This window comes from Pelecanus crispus, chromosome 2 (assembly GCF_030463565.1).
Source record: "Pelecanus crispus isolate bPelCri1 chromosome 2, bPelCri1.pri, whole genome shotgun sequence".
NCBI classification, from domain to species: domain Eukaryota; kingdom Metazoa; phylum Chordata; class Aves; order Pelecaniformes; family Pelecanidae; genus Pelecanus; species Pelecanus crispus.
Window position 1 is genome coordinate 34914291 of NC_134644.1, and position 17593 is coordinate 34931883.

General features: G+C 39.1%; 1 protein-coding gene across 11 annotated transcripts in view; it reads left to right on the forward strand.

The window, feature by feature from the left end:
* Positions 1 to 13856: 13856 nt before the first annotated feature.
* HDAC9 (histone deacetylase 9) overlaps positions 13857 to 17593 on the forward strand; it is a 228142-nt gene continuing 224405 nt past the window's right edge. For 2 of the 11 annotated variants that reach the window (XM_075706453.1, XM_075706457.1), the window contains exons 1-3: positions 13864 to 14097; positions 15047 to 15188; positions 17364 to 17484. In XM_075706453.1, coding sequence (XP_075562568.1) covers positions 13927 to 14097; positions 15047 to 15188; positions 17364 to 17484 — 434 coding nt within the window. In that variant the 5' untranslated portion in view covers positions 13864 to 13926. Of the gene's footprint in view, positions 14098 to 15037; positions 15199 to 17358; positions 17491 to 17593 lie in introns of all 11 variants that reach the window. The other 9 variants (XM_075706446.1, XM_075706448.1, XM_075706454.1 and 6 more) reach the window with 9 other exon arrangements.

Below are 17593 nucleotides of genomic sequence, written 5' to 3' on the forward strand. Positions count from 1 at the left end.
TGTGTGTCTTCAGATGGTTGTGAAAGGCCATCATTGGATGAAAGTCATAAGGTACTGTTTCAGTGGGTTTTATTGAGGGTTTGAATGGCAGCAGGGGCAAAGTTTATTGATCTTTTTATTTATTTCATTTATTTTGGTATTAAACTGTGTATCTGGATATATATGTTGTGTCCTTTGGCTGCCATACAGGAATCAAAAGCTGAATGTCCTGTTGTTGGACATTATTTTCAGACAAAAATTACACTTTTCAGTCTGCTAAATGTCAAGTGGGTGGCAGCAAAAATTATGTCAGATGGTTCCAAAAAAAAGGAGTTCAAATGATCCCTAATGATTTTCTTGTTAACTGGTCACTGTAATAGCTTGCCCCTGTCAACAGAAAGGGTGATCCCACCCAGTAGCGTTGGTGAGATCTTCACTTTGTGCAGCAATAACCTGCTGTCAGTATAAATGTATTTGCACAAAATTGTATCATATATGGCATTCAGACACATATATCGTTATTGTCTAACAAAGAATACTTAGTCTCCTTGTTCCAAGGAGTGCAGGATCTACTATTGTTCAGCCTTGTGACCCCAAGTCATGCAGCTTTATGGCATTTGATTTCCATACCTTTTTAGAAGTGAGTGGTAAATACAGTATGGCACTGTCTGAAGTCAGCCTCCTTGTAATTAGTGGTTAGATCTCAGCAACTTCACCCCAGTCTGCAGCTAGTCTCCTCTTTATCAGAATGTCCGCTAAGATGAGGTGAAGCAAAATCTATGAAAGATGGTGCAAGTTCTGGAAATGAATGAATTAAGAGGATAGTGGAGAGTGACATGTGGTTGTTTCCCATTTTTTAAGAGAGATCGTGTGCTAGTTTTTTGTCATCTCTGGCATGGAAGGTGAGCCATTCATTTTACCTGTATTCAAAAGGCTTTTAAGATAAATCCTCGAGAAGCTCTTTTGCATGTGTGTTGACTATCAATTTCATTTTTCTTTTTTTCTCTGGCAGATGTAGATGTGATTGGAAATGAAATGGAATTTTATGGGTGCATAAGCGAGCTCTTTTTGAATCAAGAGCTAGTTAGTTTGTCACTTCGGGCCTCTGAGTTGTGGAGAAAGTGAAAGGTGATAGTATTGGGTATCAGCTTTGCTTTGTGGTGTTTCATCAGGTGCGTAGCTCTCAACTGACACAGTAGTACTCACATACTTGGAACGAGTGAAATCAGTGGCATCTCCATTGTCTGTATTTCCAGACCTCCTTTCATTCAGGTGGACTGACTGTTGGTCATTCTCTCCATGTTTATGCTTTGTCCAGACCCTGTTATTTCTGTGCTTTCTGCAGAGTGTTTCTGTCCACAACAACGAGTAGCTCGTGGTTGTGTAGATTTTGTGGTAGGTCTAGGAAATGGTGGTTTACGTTGTTGAGTAGGGGGAAGTCAGCTTCATGCTGTGTATCACCTTCAGTTCCTAAGACATTGCATGAAACATGTTTTATGGATATACTGCCATGGTCTCAGCATTCATTTAAGTAATTAAACTTTACAGTCAGCAGAGAGAGTGCTGGGCCAAGGTTGGCTACAGGGAAATCCATAACAGTGTAGAAATTTCAGTTCAGGTATTCACTATCAGATCCTAATTAAGGGAAGAAAACCAAGCACAAGCATATCTAAAAATTAGTGTAAATAACCTCACTAGGCAAAATAAACTCCTGTTTCTTAGCAGCATAACTAATTAATATAAATGTGCATGGCATAAATATAAAAAGCCATAGAAAGTGAAGCTGTACTTTCTGGACACATCAGAAATTATTTGCATTTTGTTCTTAATTTTTCTAATATGCTTCATTATAATAATTTCAATAAACTAAAACCATTGAATATCACTCCCTGGTAGCTTTTGAAATACTTTGAGTAAGAAAGAGGAAGAATGAAAATTAGGCAGATTACTGCACTCAGGAAGAATTTTTAAATTTCTGAGAAAGAAAACAAATTCTGCTGAACAGAAGAACCTAGTAAGGGATGCTGGTGCTGCAGCTAAGATGCTCTGTTGAAACTCTCGGGATCCAGCCTTCTGCAGTGCATTGATGAGGAGGTTTCAGGCTAGATTTCAGTTTGTCCTTTGTTAGAGTGGATGTGTTAATGACTTCTGTATGGTACCAAGCTCTCTCAGTGCTTTGCCTTAAAATCAGGTTTGCCTTTCCGTGGCAAACCTTAAATTAGTTGTGCTGCCTTCTCCCAGTCCTTAGTGTGCAATGCCTGATGCAATAATTCCATAACATATTGTTAGTGCTATCTCATTGATCACAAAAAATTCTGCTTAAAGTGCAGAAACTGAGCACTTACTTTCATTGCCTCTTGTATTGCAGAATTTTAGTTTGTAATGATGTTTCCAGTCAGGTTCAAAAGCTCAGTCAACAGGACTAAATGTGCTTCTTATTGCAATGTAAAAAGATTTGTTCATCCTAGGTCTGATGAGAGGGAACTTCTACTCTGAGTGATTAATGTGTTAAGTGGGGGGTGAGGAGTTCGTTATGACGAGGGTTTATTTAAATGATTAGGCTGAGATTCTCGAAGGACCCAAAGAGTTTCTTGAAGAGTAATTTTGAGTGCTTGACTCCATTCAAGCAGTCAGTCTAGTGTGCATCTTCCAGGTCTGATCTGCCGATTTCTAAAACTTGAATTTGAAATTTGAGACGAGTTCCCACTGATTTTTGTAGACTTCTTAACAGGAAATCTAATTTCTGGAAAAACTTGCTTGAGAAAGAATCTCTCACATGAGACTGAAGAAATGCCCACTGGCTTGACTGGTTTTCTGCATGTCAGATGAGATGAAGAGAGAAACAACCAACCCACTAGTAAGAAATGGACCTACTGAAATGCAGAAAAACAAAAATGGGTAATAACTTTTGGATTTCCATTTTTCTGAACTGCACTTGATAAGTGGCATCAGAATTGTGTAGAATTTTTCTATGGCTGTTGTTTCTTTTGACATAAGAGATTAATTTCTTTGAAGTGTTTCATTGCATTAGTTTCTGGAATATTGCAGAATGCAGAACCATTTTTCAGTATTTATGTAGAATAATTATCATGGAATATATCTCTAGCTAATGTACTGAGAGAGTTACCATCATCTTAATAATTCCTATAGTTTGTTTTTACAATGCTCAAAACTTACAAAGACAAATGTTTGGTAGAGTGAGTAGAAATGTCAGTTTCATTGCTGTACTTACCATCATAAGTCCATAACTCTACTGATTAAGGTGACTAAATCATAAATAAACCGAAGAAATCCTGCTATATTTGTAGTTTTGAGTTGAGCCAGCATATGTCTGAAACAGACTTACGAGTATGGTAGTGACTTGAACTCAAGTAAAGAAAGAGTAGTAAGTTGGATTGAAATCTGAATATCGTTCTGATTATGTCAGTTACAAGGTTTTGATTCCTTAAAATTTTATTACTCTGAAGTCATACAGAAAAAGTATGCTAACAACAGTTTGTTAATGAACACTTAAAGCAAAAAAGGTGATTTTCTTACTTCTCTCAATGAACAGAATCCCAGTTAAGCTTCGTTTTCATTATGTGTGATATTCACATAGATCTGGATATAAACTACGGTATTTGTTAGCAATTTCTTCCTTTCTCAGTGCTTTTCCTGTTCATTCTAATTTTTCAGTTCACCTGAAAAACCAGATTGACTCCCTCTGGTGGTTGAAATCATGTCTCTGCATTCCAGAAGGAGCCTTTCAGAGATCTCTTTAGTCTGAAGAGCACAAATCGTGAATAACATTTTCTAAGTTTAGTGTTACATCATTATAAAACAATAGCAGTAACTTTTCTTTCTGTCATAGAGAGTGCAATGTTAGTGGTAAGTTGCTTTTGCAGTCTGCAATCTTTTGAATTTAGGGCAGATATTTACAGCACATATCTTCAAGGAATCAAAATAGTCAAAATAAAGTCAGCAAAGATATGGACACAGTAGGGTTGAAATAATTTACTGTGGTGAAAAGAGGAAAAGTAGGAAAGGAGGAGTTTATAAGTAATGTAATAGTGATGACGTTAAGTGTGTCACAGAATTACGTGAATGAGATGTTATATACCTAGTTTGGGATTTTTTTCAACTCAAGAACATTATTTGATTTTAGACGTAAACATCTAAAGGTTTGTCTTTGCTGGGACACCCTTTTGTTATAAAATGGAAGCGTTCTGCACTGTTTAGGTTACAGCTGTGAACCTGAGATGTCTGTCTCCTTTTTTCAAGTAATTCCCCCAAATCCCAAATGGCAGAATATGACAGAGAGACTTTTTGTGATTACTTACTGCAAATCATTATGGTTTGTATCTATAAGCTATAAAACCACAACTGTCTTCACATTGATGAGACAAAAATATAAGCAAGCATCCTGGAAGATTGGCATTGCCTTGCTTGTGAGTTCGTAATGATTTTTGTGTATTTTATGCAATCTCTTTTACTGGAGTGTCTGCCTTATGTAATGCCTTAGTAATGGAAATGAGGCCATCTGCATGGTAGTCAAGGTTGTTCCCTGAAAGACATACTCTGTCTGCAGCAAAAAATAGATTAAATCGAGACCTTTAACACCTTCACATCCCTTTCATCAAGGTGAGAGGGATCTTCCTCAGAAACTCCCCCTTACTTTCTTTAGAGCAGCCCATCTTCTCTGCCTATTGATGTCATTATCCATCCACATTTGGGGCTTGACTGCTGCATAATATTCCCATCAGCTGTATTGCCATTGTTTGTCCCTTTTAATCTTCTGCCACTCCTAATTCAATACTGCAGTCTAATAAACTGTGCCTTCTGTCCTCTGCTTTGCATCATCGTTGGGACCGTATCTTTCCCTTTCATTTTCCCTGCTTTACCCATAGTGTTTATGCATGCTGTAATCTTTTCTGCTGCTAGGTATCAGTAACTCAACACGTGGACTTCTGAAAAATGGCAAGCCAGTGATCTAGTATTATTTATTCATTTTACTTCAGTCACTATGCAAATATACTAGGTGTTTCATGTGAGCAGAGGAAGACAGACTCCCCTGACTATGCTGCAGTCCAAGGCAACGTGGTACAAAGGGGAGCAGAATAGGAAAAATATATATAATACAAACAAATACGTTTTTGCTAATAAACATCTGCAATTGTTAATTTTGCATAGGATACATAAGAGTTTTATTTCTGAGCTAGCATAGTAAGTAGTATTGTGTTGCCAGTCTCTGGCATCTCATTTAATCTCCCATTAGAAAGATGCTTGAAAAGGAATTATTATCCTTCTGTTGGATTTTTCCTCTCCTCTGTGGGAGATTTCAGTTTGGCCCTCCCTTTTTCTGTGCTTGGGATCAAAACCGTTTTTAGCGCCATGCTTGTCAAAGATTGGGATGTTCCATAAATATTAAAAACATCAGAATAATAGAAGGTCTTTCTTGATTTGCTGGATATAATAGAGAGGTTGTGAGCTTAGTAAATTACATGTACATGATAGTTTTTGCTATGCAGTAAAAAAGAAGAAAAAAAGAAAACCCTAAATATTACATACACCTACAATAATAATTAAAAAAAAACCAAAAAAACCCTAGGAACTGGAAAATATTCTTTTTGCTGCATTTTTGGGGTCATTCATCTTTTTCCCTAAAATATAAAGTCGCCAACAGTTCCTTGAAAGATTGGCACTGTATCTTGCCTTCCAAGGGTTTCATTTGGAGCACTGGCCATCACACCCCTGAAATAGCAAATCTATTTGGGGATACTTGTTCAGCAAACCTCCACCCACTGTCTAATTCGCCTGGAGCATGCTGTCTGATGATACTTCACGATATACCTGCTGGCATGCCCAAATGGTAGCTGTTTACCTTTGATATCCTCACTTCAAGGAAGAGCTTTTTCCCCTCTCCTCTTTCTCTGTGTCATCCACTTGGGATTAGAATATTGGTATGTCCACTCTTGGGAATTATTCATCAGGTGTAAACTCAACATTGCCACCAACGTGCCTGCAGCATTCACAGGTGGAGAAGAGATGAAAGAAAAGTAAGTGAAAATCCCATGTTTGGATGTATTTGGTACCACCTGCAGCAGCCTCATATTGTCTCTGGATGAGGGATGAGGCAAAGACTGTAGCAGGTCTCTAGAACACCTCATGGTGCCTTTTCAGTCATCCTTAGCAACCCGGGGGACTTTGTACCCTGTCTTTTAATGTGTAATAATACTGACACAATTAAAAGCATATTGCCTTTCTTATGTGTATATAGCATCTAGCATTATATCTGTTTTAAAAAGGGAGGTGAGAGGAATCTGTGTCTGCTCTTTGCTTTTTCTGAGCATTTCAGGATATGATGCAAGAATTATGTATGTATGGAAGTGCATGCCCACAGATTTATATCACACATGCTTTCATTTTAATGAATTCATTTTAAGGTGTTAATGAAGTGACCAGCAGGTAGCAGTAAGGTGGCACCTACTGATTTGGAGACATTGTACCTACTTAGTTCTGCAACCGCTAAGTGGTGCTGCCACCAAATCAAACCTTATTTGGCATCTTCAATATGATATGGCTGACAGTGGTACTGATCCGTGCGCAGAAGATACGCAGCCAAAAGAATGCTATTTTACATTCTTCCCTGTAATTTCTTGTGCACACATGGAGTGGGCGCATTATGGTCAAATAGGCAAACCCAATACTGTGTATCAAGAGCATAATTAACATTCATATATTATCATTATTTAATAGTATCACCAGTATGTCATAGACTTTGGAACTGAGAAGAAAGTTATGTATAAATTCTAGATTTTTAACTATAGGTACATTTATCTTTGTCCTGTTTTTATCTTGCCTGCAGCAGCACTTTCTAGAATTCAGGATATTCGGATTCCTTCTATCAAAAGGGCATTTTTGGGAAAGTGAAAATGTGCCTGTGTGCTGATGGGTGTAGAGAATGCGTGTGTAAGAGTTCTCCTAGCTGAAATATAAATAAAGTAGCTCAGAAACCCAAATATGGCTCAGCTTGGCTTTCTTGATAACAGATCATCCCAGGTTTGAGTTTAAAAGTGTTTCACATTCTGATGTGATTTACTGGGCGCATATGCCTTTATTCCTCTGACAGAAGTGGTTGGCCTGATATTTGCATGAACTCTGGCAGGCTCACAAGTGGAACTTTTGCTTGTGTATTCAGTAGAGAAGAAACAGTGAACACTGTAACATTTAAAAACTTCTTGGCTATAACAAATTAGATGGCATTTATGTTTGTGTTTGTTATGACTGTTTGACTCAAAAGCCTGTTTGCAGAGAAGGAATCTGATTTTAGTAAATCAATATAATAAAGCCTTTGATTTTTTACAAAAGCCAGCTAGCTGTAACTTCAGTGTTGGTATTTCAAGGCCTCTCACTGATATTTTAGAAGTTTGTGGTTGTTTGAGCTTCCTTTCCAGGCCCTGGGGAAATAAGAGAATGGTAAATCAAAGCCCAGATCGCTGTTTGCATTTATTTTACTTCTCATTATGACATGTATGCAAACACTTAAAAGAAATAGGGAAAAGGTATAATCGTGATAAGATCCCTTTTATAGAACAAAGGGGAATACATTTCTAGTCTAATTTATTACACTTCTTAATACCGTAAACTTAGTTGAGTGCCTCATCAGGTTTGACAGTTCATTTATACTTCTAATTTGGTGATAGAACTGCTTAAAATAATTACTGACTCTTGAAGGATAATCCAAGAAAATAACTGGAAAGTGTTTTTTCTGATCTGAAATGTGTCTTAATTTCTTGTGCTTTTCTTTTCCAAGCAAGGAAGTTTTAAAAGTACAAATTGCAGTCAAGTACTTAACTGCCATGAAAAGTCATTGTGTTGCTTTTGAAAACATTCTCCCATTTGCATTTGCTGTCTTATTTCTGGTTCCCTTGCCTGTGACAACCAAAATCGAGACTACGATTGAGGAAATATAATTAATAAAAAGTATTTGATAACATTCCATGAAATCTAAGTGACACTTTTTGTAGCTTGGATGCATCCTTTAGCATAATTGTGAGAGTGGAGAACATTTTCCTTTGATTTTAAATCCTGGAAAAAAGTTTTATATGTGTCATCCTAAATCTGGGTGGGTTTGTCCCCATATTAAAATGAGATGCTCTCAAGGACATCTTCTTTTACACCTGTACTCGTGAGAGAGACTCGGCATCACGCTTCTCAGGTGGCATAAAGAAGCTTTGCCTATATTGAAGTTAAGAGAGGAATGACACATTATACCAGCTGAGAACTGAGGTACAAGATTTTAGCCACCATAGCTGGGATGATAAAAGCATCCCATGGGAGGTAACCTAACCTTTCACAGTTTATTGATCATCTGACTTGTACTTCTGATGTCACTAGTTATTCTTAAAATTTCATACCCTGGCTCCTGCAGTCTGCCGGGCAGGTCTTGCCGTGCGGCACAGCTTCCCCCAGAAAGCCGCGAGCTAGCTCTCCTCTGGGGAAGAGGCTCCAGGTTGGAACATTTTTCTGCAAGTTTGAACACTGAACAATTGCTGTAGTAGTTTTCATGCCAGATTCCGTCCTCTTAGTCGTGGCTATTCAAAACCATGTTGTTCGCTTAATCCCGGCATCCTCACAACGGACACATTGCTCCCCTGTTAGCTCTTTATTTACGCTGGCAGTGAGGCCAGGCAGTGCTGCCTTATCAGTGTGCCAGGGCTGCTCTTAGATTACAGAGTGAGCAATGCTCCTGTAATGCTGCTTCTCGGGGCGGAAAGCTCAGAAATTTTAACTCCTTTCCCTGTGCTCCATCTCTGGTTGGCTGCTCGTTGCCTGGCTTATTGCCTGGCCAGCCTTTCCTGCCCCATCTCCTGCCAGTTAGTTCGTCTCTCACCCGCCTGCCAAAGTTTCCCTCCTACCCTCTGTTCCTTATTCCTGCAACTTTCAGCCTCCTATGGTATTCCATTTTCTCAGTCTTTTCCTCTTTGGTATGTTCAAAGACACTGTTATGGCTCTTTAGGTATCAGTGCTTTTCAAGTCCTGAATGAGGTGGCACATAAATCTGGGGAATTCTAGGTTTAAACTGGAGAGTAAATTTAAAGTATTATCTTTACGGGGGCGGGGGGGGATCTTCCGGTCTTTCCAACATTTAGAGCTCTTTTCTGTAAATTCCTTAGTGCTCTGATTATGTCATGATTGACTGATGGCTAATCCTGCAAAAAGGAAGGTTTTTCACTGTCTTTGAACGAAGAGGCCAAATGGAGGCAGTTTCTTTACACTAAAATGTGCAAAATTGTTCTGATTTGTTTTCATTTTATGAAAAGCATATGAAAACTATGAAAAGTACTGTACAAGTTAATAATAACTTTAGGTGGGCTCTGTTTTGTAGAGCAGAGTTCAAAAGAGTACCACTAGTATAAACAGCTCTCTTTTCTTTGTAATACTTCACCGAATTGATGCCTGGGGTAAGGTGTGGCCATTTCTTGGCAGAATGATTCTTCCAGATTTTACTTGTTTTGGTGTGTTTTCAGGAATATGCTTTTATTGCCTAATACTGAAATTGCTAGTTGGAGGAGCTTGTCATCTGTCTCTTGTCACATGAAATTTTAATTTAGCATTCCAACTTTTGTAGTCCTCCCTGCTCACTTCATAAACCTTAACTGCTTCTCCAGTAAAAGGCTGCCTTGGATGACCAAGGCAGGAGAAAGAGCCTCACTGGCTTCATGCCCTGTTCCTCTCTCCTGCCTTCCTTATTGTCACAGCCCAACAGCGTAACCGAGAAATTCCTTTGTGAAAGGGCTAGCTTGAATCCCGGCAGTCCCAGCAAATTCACGCGGTTCCTCTAATGTAAGAATCATAAATGTACTAGACAAGATGTTCTGGTAAGCAAGTCTACTAGCATTCTTCTTCATTGCATCTCAAATAAAGAATGGTGACTGTTCAGCTGATGACAGCAACCCTTGTTAAAGTTCCTGTTTTTAAAGATGGCATAAATGTCTGCCAAGAAAGGTAACTGCCACCAAAAAAAAGAAGATTGCCCCTCTTGGGAGATGACGGTGAGAAAGTGGGCCGGTTTATTTTCTGATATTTTCCTTTAGCACTTGTGATTCGGAGGATTTGTGTATTCTAATACACCAGAAATTGAAACTAGTCATGAGAAACAAAGCTTGAAATGCCATTTCTTAGTGAAAGACTTACAGTCTTTCAGTGATTCCCATTTTAAGGAATGGTTTCAAAAAGCAAAGCCTCAGGGTTAAAACAAAGCTCTTTCCCCTCTTTTACATATGCTCCAAGCATCTAAATCTACTCAACAAGCATGTTGTTTTGCAAGTATCTTATTTTCTTTCCACAGAATGTCAAAAGCACTGCGGGAAGTGCCATCTATGGAATATAATTGATATGGACGCTCTTCTGAGACTATTTTTGTTGTTATGTTTCAAGATAAAGGCAATCAAGTATTTATAGGAAAAATAAATACATACACCTTTTGCAGTGTGCTGTAGCTGAAAATTAAATATTTTTCTACTCAAATTTTGACATATTTCCTGGAGTCACCGAGCTTTCGGTAATGTTTTTAGTTAATATTCTGCAGCCTACAGTTGTATTCACCGCAGCTGACATGAGCTCAGAGAGTTTGTCTTTATTTAACCTTAGAGAGGAATCCCAGCCTTGCTCTGTAGTCGGCAGAGCTGTTGGGAAGGATCTGCTCCAGACCGCAGTGGAGAGAGTGCAGGCAGGGTCCCGCTCTGAATCATGCCTGCTACAACATTGCTCCATTGGTGATACTGGAAATCCTGCAAAACAGCGCTCCTTAAAGTGAAGTTAGCCTTTATCAAGCTCTGATTAGTATTTTCTTTCATTTTTCATCCCTTTCCTTCTTTGGCTAATGCCTTGATGAATCCTGTTGTTAAAGTCCTGCATCCCACTGCTTCTCGTGGTGTTTGTAAGTTGAGGGCACTGATTAGGACATTACCTTTCTACCTGAAAAATACATATATCCTTGTGCAGAGGGGGTGAAAAAACATAAAAAGCCCCTGTGAGAATAAACATGCTACATCACCTTTTCTCTTTTGAGACAAAATTACATTGGGGTGGCGGGGGGAAGATGCTTCAGCTAAAAGTCAAAGATTTTAAAGACACTGAGTCTGATTCTCTGCTCCATTACACATTTTTCACACAGATGTAGCTCCACAGGGCTGCTTTGTCTCTTTCTTGTCAGCTGGTAACAAGTACGGAGAATGTAAATGGCCTGTGGCATTCGGACTGCCTAACAGACAGTAGCAAACCATACAGTTTGTGATTTTATAGTTACTTCTTTAGAATAATTCCATTGATGAGGTTGACTGTTATCTAACTAACTATTAGCTATTACAGTTTTAAGACAGAAATTACCCTCCAAAGTTAGTATTTGCTATGCCAGCAGTTATTAGTAGTATTGGCAATAACCTTACTGTTGGCAATATTTATGCCAGGAAATAAATGCTTGTCTTTATTTGTCAGTAAACATTGGCATTTAAATGGCATGAAAGATGATGTATTGATTTCCATGGATTCAAGTCTCTAGAACTACCTTAAAGTTTATTTTCCCTCACAGTAAGGAACAAGGTAAAGTTGAACTTGATGAAGTAGGTATTCCAGTGCTGGATTTATTATTTGAGTGTGTGAAAATTCTTGAAAATTTGTATCTTATCGAACGGAGCCTGATTTCAATTGTACATTTTACTAGTAGTGGAAGGAGGTTTCCATTGTTAGAAAAATCTGGAGGCCTCCCCTCATGAGAAGGGCTCTGAAAATGAAGAAGTGGCGTGCTCATCAGAGATAGGAAGTATCATCAGCCTGAATCGCCATGCAGACCTGTAGGGTTTGATTTGTAGCCAGTATCTGCCAAATAAACTGCGGGGTTCAGTTTGCAAACGCTATTGTGAACCAGAGCCTGAAGCGTTCAGTTTGCAAACACTATTGCGAACCAGACCCTGCAGGGTTTGCTGAGCTCCGGTTACTATTATTGCTCCTAGTAAGGCTTATTATCCTGTCACAGAAGATGTAAGAAAATCCATCTCTGCACTTTAAACATGATAAGCCTTTGTCACCTACAATGCAATTAATGTTAAAAATAGCAGAGCGCTGATGATAAGACGGTGACTTGCAGGCAATGAGCCATTGTCCAAGTACCGGAGACTTATCTGGAGGGCCAGTCAGCCTACACGGTTTGCTGTCAGTTTGCTGATTGCCATTTCTCTCCGAGTTTGATGAAATATTCATGTCTTTGCTCTGCTCTCTGCAAGCACTATTGATTTCTTGTATAAACGCGGCTATATTTAGTCTAGACAAATGGAATGTGGATTGCTGCTGAATAAATGGGATGAAAGGCTGGGGGTTTGCCTGTCCGTTTCTCTTGCTCTGTGGCAATTATTTATAATCAAGAGTAGTTTTTGTAAGTTAAAGGTGATTTTTTATAATTTAGTGATTAGTCTCAGAACAAAAGTAAGCACTTAGACACAATCATTCTGTTGGGATAGTGGGTTAAGAAGGCAAATTATACTCTGAGGTTTACAGTCACAGTTACTAGGATTTAAAAAAACCCAAAAAACAGAAAATTGTACGTTTCCAGAATTTTGAGAAGAAAAGAATATGATCAGTAGAAGAGATTTGGTGCCTCATCTTTTCTTTTGATAAAACTTTTTACTAATAGGTTTGATCGTACAGTTAGAATTCAGTTGTCTCCATTTGTGCAGTTTCAACTTTTGCTGCTTCAATTTTACTGCTCCTGCTTTCTAGAATATTTGTTTCATTTTACTTTTCTCCTTGAAAACAAATATAGCTGTAGCAGAGCAAAAGGAGAAAATATGGTTAAAATCTTGTTCGCTAGTCATTTCTGACAGCATGTTTGTTTTCAGTTAATAATCTTATTTTCCTGTGAAGATAGTGGAACAGGAGTGAATGTGTTTGTGTTCCACTGTCCTCTCGTGGATGGAATCAGAACTGCTGAGCTTTAGCAGAGACCCTCAGCTATTTATTTTCCTGTTGTAGAAATGTTACTTGCTAGTTTTTTGTTCTTTTGAAACAGATAAAGTTGCACCCTGTCTCTTCACTTAATGTGAAAATCTGAGGTTTACAAGTATTGTAGTGAAAATCGTCAAATCTCTCTCTTCTGCTGCTTTTTAGTCCCTTCGATTTAAATAACGAGATAGAAAAACACAGGATTCTCCATTGAGTACTTTAATGCTGGATGAACAATATATACCATTGCTGCAACAAATTGGAATAATTCAAGATGTTTTCATTTTCTTACAAGCCATATATAGTGTATTATGTCTAATCCACTCCAAGCATGGTCATAATTTTTAAAAAAGCTGTATTAAAACTTCTTGGTTTGTGTGTCAAATTATTTTCCTATAATTTCATATGTGTTATTCCTATGTGTTTGCCACACATATGCATGTAGTAGCTATGTAGCTTTGGAGAATCTCTTGCAATGCAGTGAGAACTGGAAGGCCTTCATCTTACACTGAAGAAGTACCCTGAATGTTTATTGTGAAGCATTAATAGTGCCTAGGAGATTCTCATAAATATTGCTCCATGAGGCTGTGACATGGTTTTAGAACTAGGTTGCTTGTCAGTCTATTTAGCAGAATATTAATCTGTGAGTATTTTTGCAGAGAATGGAAAGAAAGTGATAAAATAATGTGTAAAATCTCCAGTTGGTACTCAAATGTCTGAAGTTTGCATACAGCGTAGATTGCAGTAGTGTTTTGGTAGGTCTGTACATTGAAGCAGTCTTTGAGTGAAATTGGTCTCTTCCCCAGTAGGAATGATCTCTATTCTCCTTCTCCAGGAAGGATATATATCCAAATATATATATTTAATATAGATATGTTTTGTTGTTTTCTTCCCACAGTGGATGTAAAGTCGGAGGTTCCCGTGGGATTAGAGCCTATCTCGCCATTAGACTTGCGAACTGATCTCAGGATGATGGTTCCCATGGTGGACCCAATTATGCGTGAAAAGCAGCTACAGCAGGAACTGCTTCTGATCCAGCAGCAGCAGCAAATTCAGAAACAACTGCTGATTGCAGAGTTTCAGAAGCAGCATGAAAACCTGACCCGCCAGCATCAGGCCCAGCTCCAGGAGCACATAAAGGTAGCAACATTTTTCATTTATCCCTCGCTTTATCTGCAAACTGAATACGCTTAGGCAGACCTAAAAAGGGAACATGCCTGAAAGGTTCGCTGTGGCTGAGAGATGGTGTTTGAGTGCTTATTTCTCTGTATTTGGGTGGTAGAAGCCTTTTCAAGCAAAACTGCTAGCACCTACCAGCAAGTTGCTCCCAGCAGACCAAGGCAGTACTATGAAAACCATCAAGCTCATGAAGCCACCATATCCACAAAAAATCAAACTACCTATTTTACAAAGCTGGATTTTCAGCCAGACTTCAGTATTGCTGTCTTTTCCATGTATGCAGTTTTAAGTATATTAAAAGACTGCTTTTTTGGGCTACTGTTTGCGTTTGTGCCCACAAATCAAATTGATAGGCAAGTGCATAATATTTGCATTTGTAAAACAGAGGCAGGCCCTGAAAGTGTTGTTTTCACTCTTGTCTGAGCTGCTTCATATAATGTAAAAAGAAAATGATTTATGGGGTTACATGCACTATGGTAGGATTGCTATAATGGATTTTGACCGGGAATTTATGATCTTGCTTTTCTTTTCATTTTTTCCTTCTGATCTACTTGCCATTATGCTACTGTGCTCAGCTTCCGCTCGATGGAGCAGACAAATGCAGCGGAGCACAGCAGCCAGAGTTGGGTGATGCACTGGCAAAGAACCCTGTGCCGTTTCCAGGCATTTTTGCCAAAAGAGAAAGAAGTGAAACCAGAGCAGCAGGCTGCTACCTGACATTAGATTTCATTTTAGGGACAGCCAGTAATACACTATCCCACTTAAAAGACGGGAAAGTCGTTTAATGAAAAGCATAAGCACAAAAGCAAGCAGATAGTTATTCAAAGGGATTGTTTTAGCCAGGACTGACCTAGAAAACAGTGCAAACTGCACTTTCTCATGTCTTTTTGTTCTGTGCAAGTTACAACAGGAACTCCTAGCCATTAAACAACAGCAAGAACTCCTTGAAAAAGAACAGAAACTGGAGCAGCAGAGACAAGAGCAGGAACTGGAGAGGCATCGCAGGGAACAGCAGCTTCCTCCCCTCCGAGGCAAAGAAAGAAGCCGAGAAAGTAAGAGCCAATGTACCATGAATCCTAATGAGAAATTAATCTATTCCCCTTCGCCTTCTCCCAGCAGAAATGGACAATGAACAGGAACCTGAAGCAAGCCTGTTACTGTGTGAAATACACAACTAGAAAAGTCGAGGCTGTGCCTCTAGAAAGGCAGAGCCACCTGCTGCGCCCACAGAAACACATTGCTAGTTTGTGTGCAGGCTTGGAGAACTGTAGGAAAGCATGTTTTGGCAGACCTCTGTATATGCCTCTCAAGAATCTAGCTTTTTTTATAAAAAAAGGAGGGAATTTGAAAGCCCAAAGCTTCACATGAGAACTTCTTTCTGAAGAACTTATTTCCCAATACAGAAAGCACTACAAAACAGCAAAAAATCAAATTACTTGCTGATTAACTAATTTGAGCGTTGTTTCAAGATTGAAAATATAATGAAATATTTAAGAGTATCTTTGGCTGAGGCTTCTGAATACTTTTGCTAGTACTTTTTCAAACTGCCTTGTGTTGGTTCTTGACGCCGTTTCATGAGGCCCAACCAAGAGTTACTTCTAGCTCCTATATAGCTCTAAGGCAAATGACAGATACAAAGGATACTGTTGGAATTTGGTGCTCACTAGAGGGAGACAGATACAAATAATTCTCCTTAGGGAGGTCATTTTAAAAATCTGGTTGAAGTACATTGTGAAGGTATTCAAAATGAAGCTGCCATGAGCAGATATTGTTACTTGCCCTGCTAAATGACCACAAGAATTAACTGACAAAGACTGAAGCAGAAGAGAGCTGTACGTTATGCTCCTGCCTTTTTTTCTTGGGTGGAAAAATGTATCAGTTCAACAGTTGTAGGTGTACCATATTGTAGGCTTTAGAAATTAAGATGTCCGTGGTGCTTCCAGTACTTTGGTGAATGATGAATCCATGAAGGCATCACCAGCCTATTGACCCAGCAGTGGGAGGGTGGCAGAAACTGCAGGAACAAAAGGTTCCTGTGAGTGGCAAGAAAAATGAGCCTCCATGTAAACAGTTGGGCTTTATTAGTGCTCCCACCAAAGGAAGAGCAGTGATGTGAACTCAGTGGCTCCCTTCTCAGTTCGGCTTGCTGGGTGGCTGTTCAGCATGTAGCAGCCAGCCAAGCAGCACTTGTGAGCCCTCGGCTCCAGCCCCAGCGTTTGCTGCTGATGGTGATCTACTTAATGAGTAGAAGGAAGGTGCGGGGAGGGGAGTTAGGGTCTGAAGCTGAGGGGCAGTAGAGTATTTTATGGGACCTGGGTCACAAGGGGACATGCTCAGCAGTTAGCTGTGCTGTGTCAGGGTTGGGTAACCAAATAGAGTGTCACTATGTCTTAGTGCTGCTACTTTTGAAGAAATGTTTTTTCTTCCATTTTTTGTCACTGTTTATGGAAGAATGAAAGAAGATTTTTCTTTTTCATGCCTTTTTTATTAAGAGTATTATGGCTGTGAGTAAAGTAGCACGTCCCATGCTGCAAGTAGGAATTGGCAGTTTAACCTGACATTGACATGCCCTACTTCATGTACTGTATTGAGCTAGCCACCAAGAGAGGTCAAAATGCACTGTGTCTTCCTGGCATTTTGGTCTTTCTGTTGTTTTTATGTCATAAGAGTAGAGTTATCAACTAAGACTCATGTTTCAGACTGTGGTCTGTCCTCCAGACCTCACAGGTACAGGCTCTTAAGTGGCTTGAATAAAAAGACTCACTGCTGGCTCTTTCTGCGGCATTCTGCTCATAACCAAGCCAGTGTTCAGAGGGCAGTTTTGCTGTACTATTACTTTACTAAAAGAAAAAACATTCTTTACTGCAAACTCAAAGTGACCTTTTGCCACTTACCGTTTTAGTTCTATCCTTGGTTTTGTATTTGGGAATTATTAGCAGATAATTTAAATTCTTTAGATACATCTGGCCCTGGATAAATGGGCTCATCTACTGTTGAAATATTCCTTATGACTTCACTGGATTTCTGGGTTATGGCCGACTTCAGTCTTCTACAGACAAACATTTAATCCAAATATTATCTCATTTTGACTGATTTCTGCCAATATTTTTTATAGTTTACAACACTTCCAGCAGCAAGACACAGGCTCTTTTTTGTGTTTTTGTTTTCTTTAAAAATGTAAATTTTTTTAAGTAAACATAAGATACGTTTAATTCTGTGTGTCTTAGGGGCAGTGGCCAGTACAGAAGTGAAGCAGAAACTTCAAGAGTTCCTGTTGAGTAAATCGGCAACAAAAGACTCTCCAGCAAATGGGAAGAATCATTCCATGAGCCGCCACCCCAAGCTCTGGTACACGTATGTTCAGCATTAAGCTGTTTCCTTGCCTCATCCAGGTATCTGTTAAAACTTGCCAGAATGCTTCTCCAGCAGGGGTATTGATAGTCTGCCTCCAGAACAA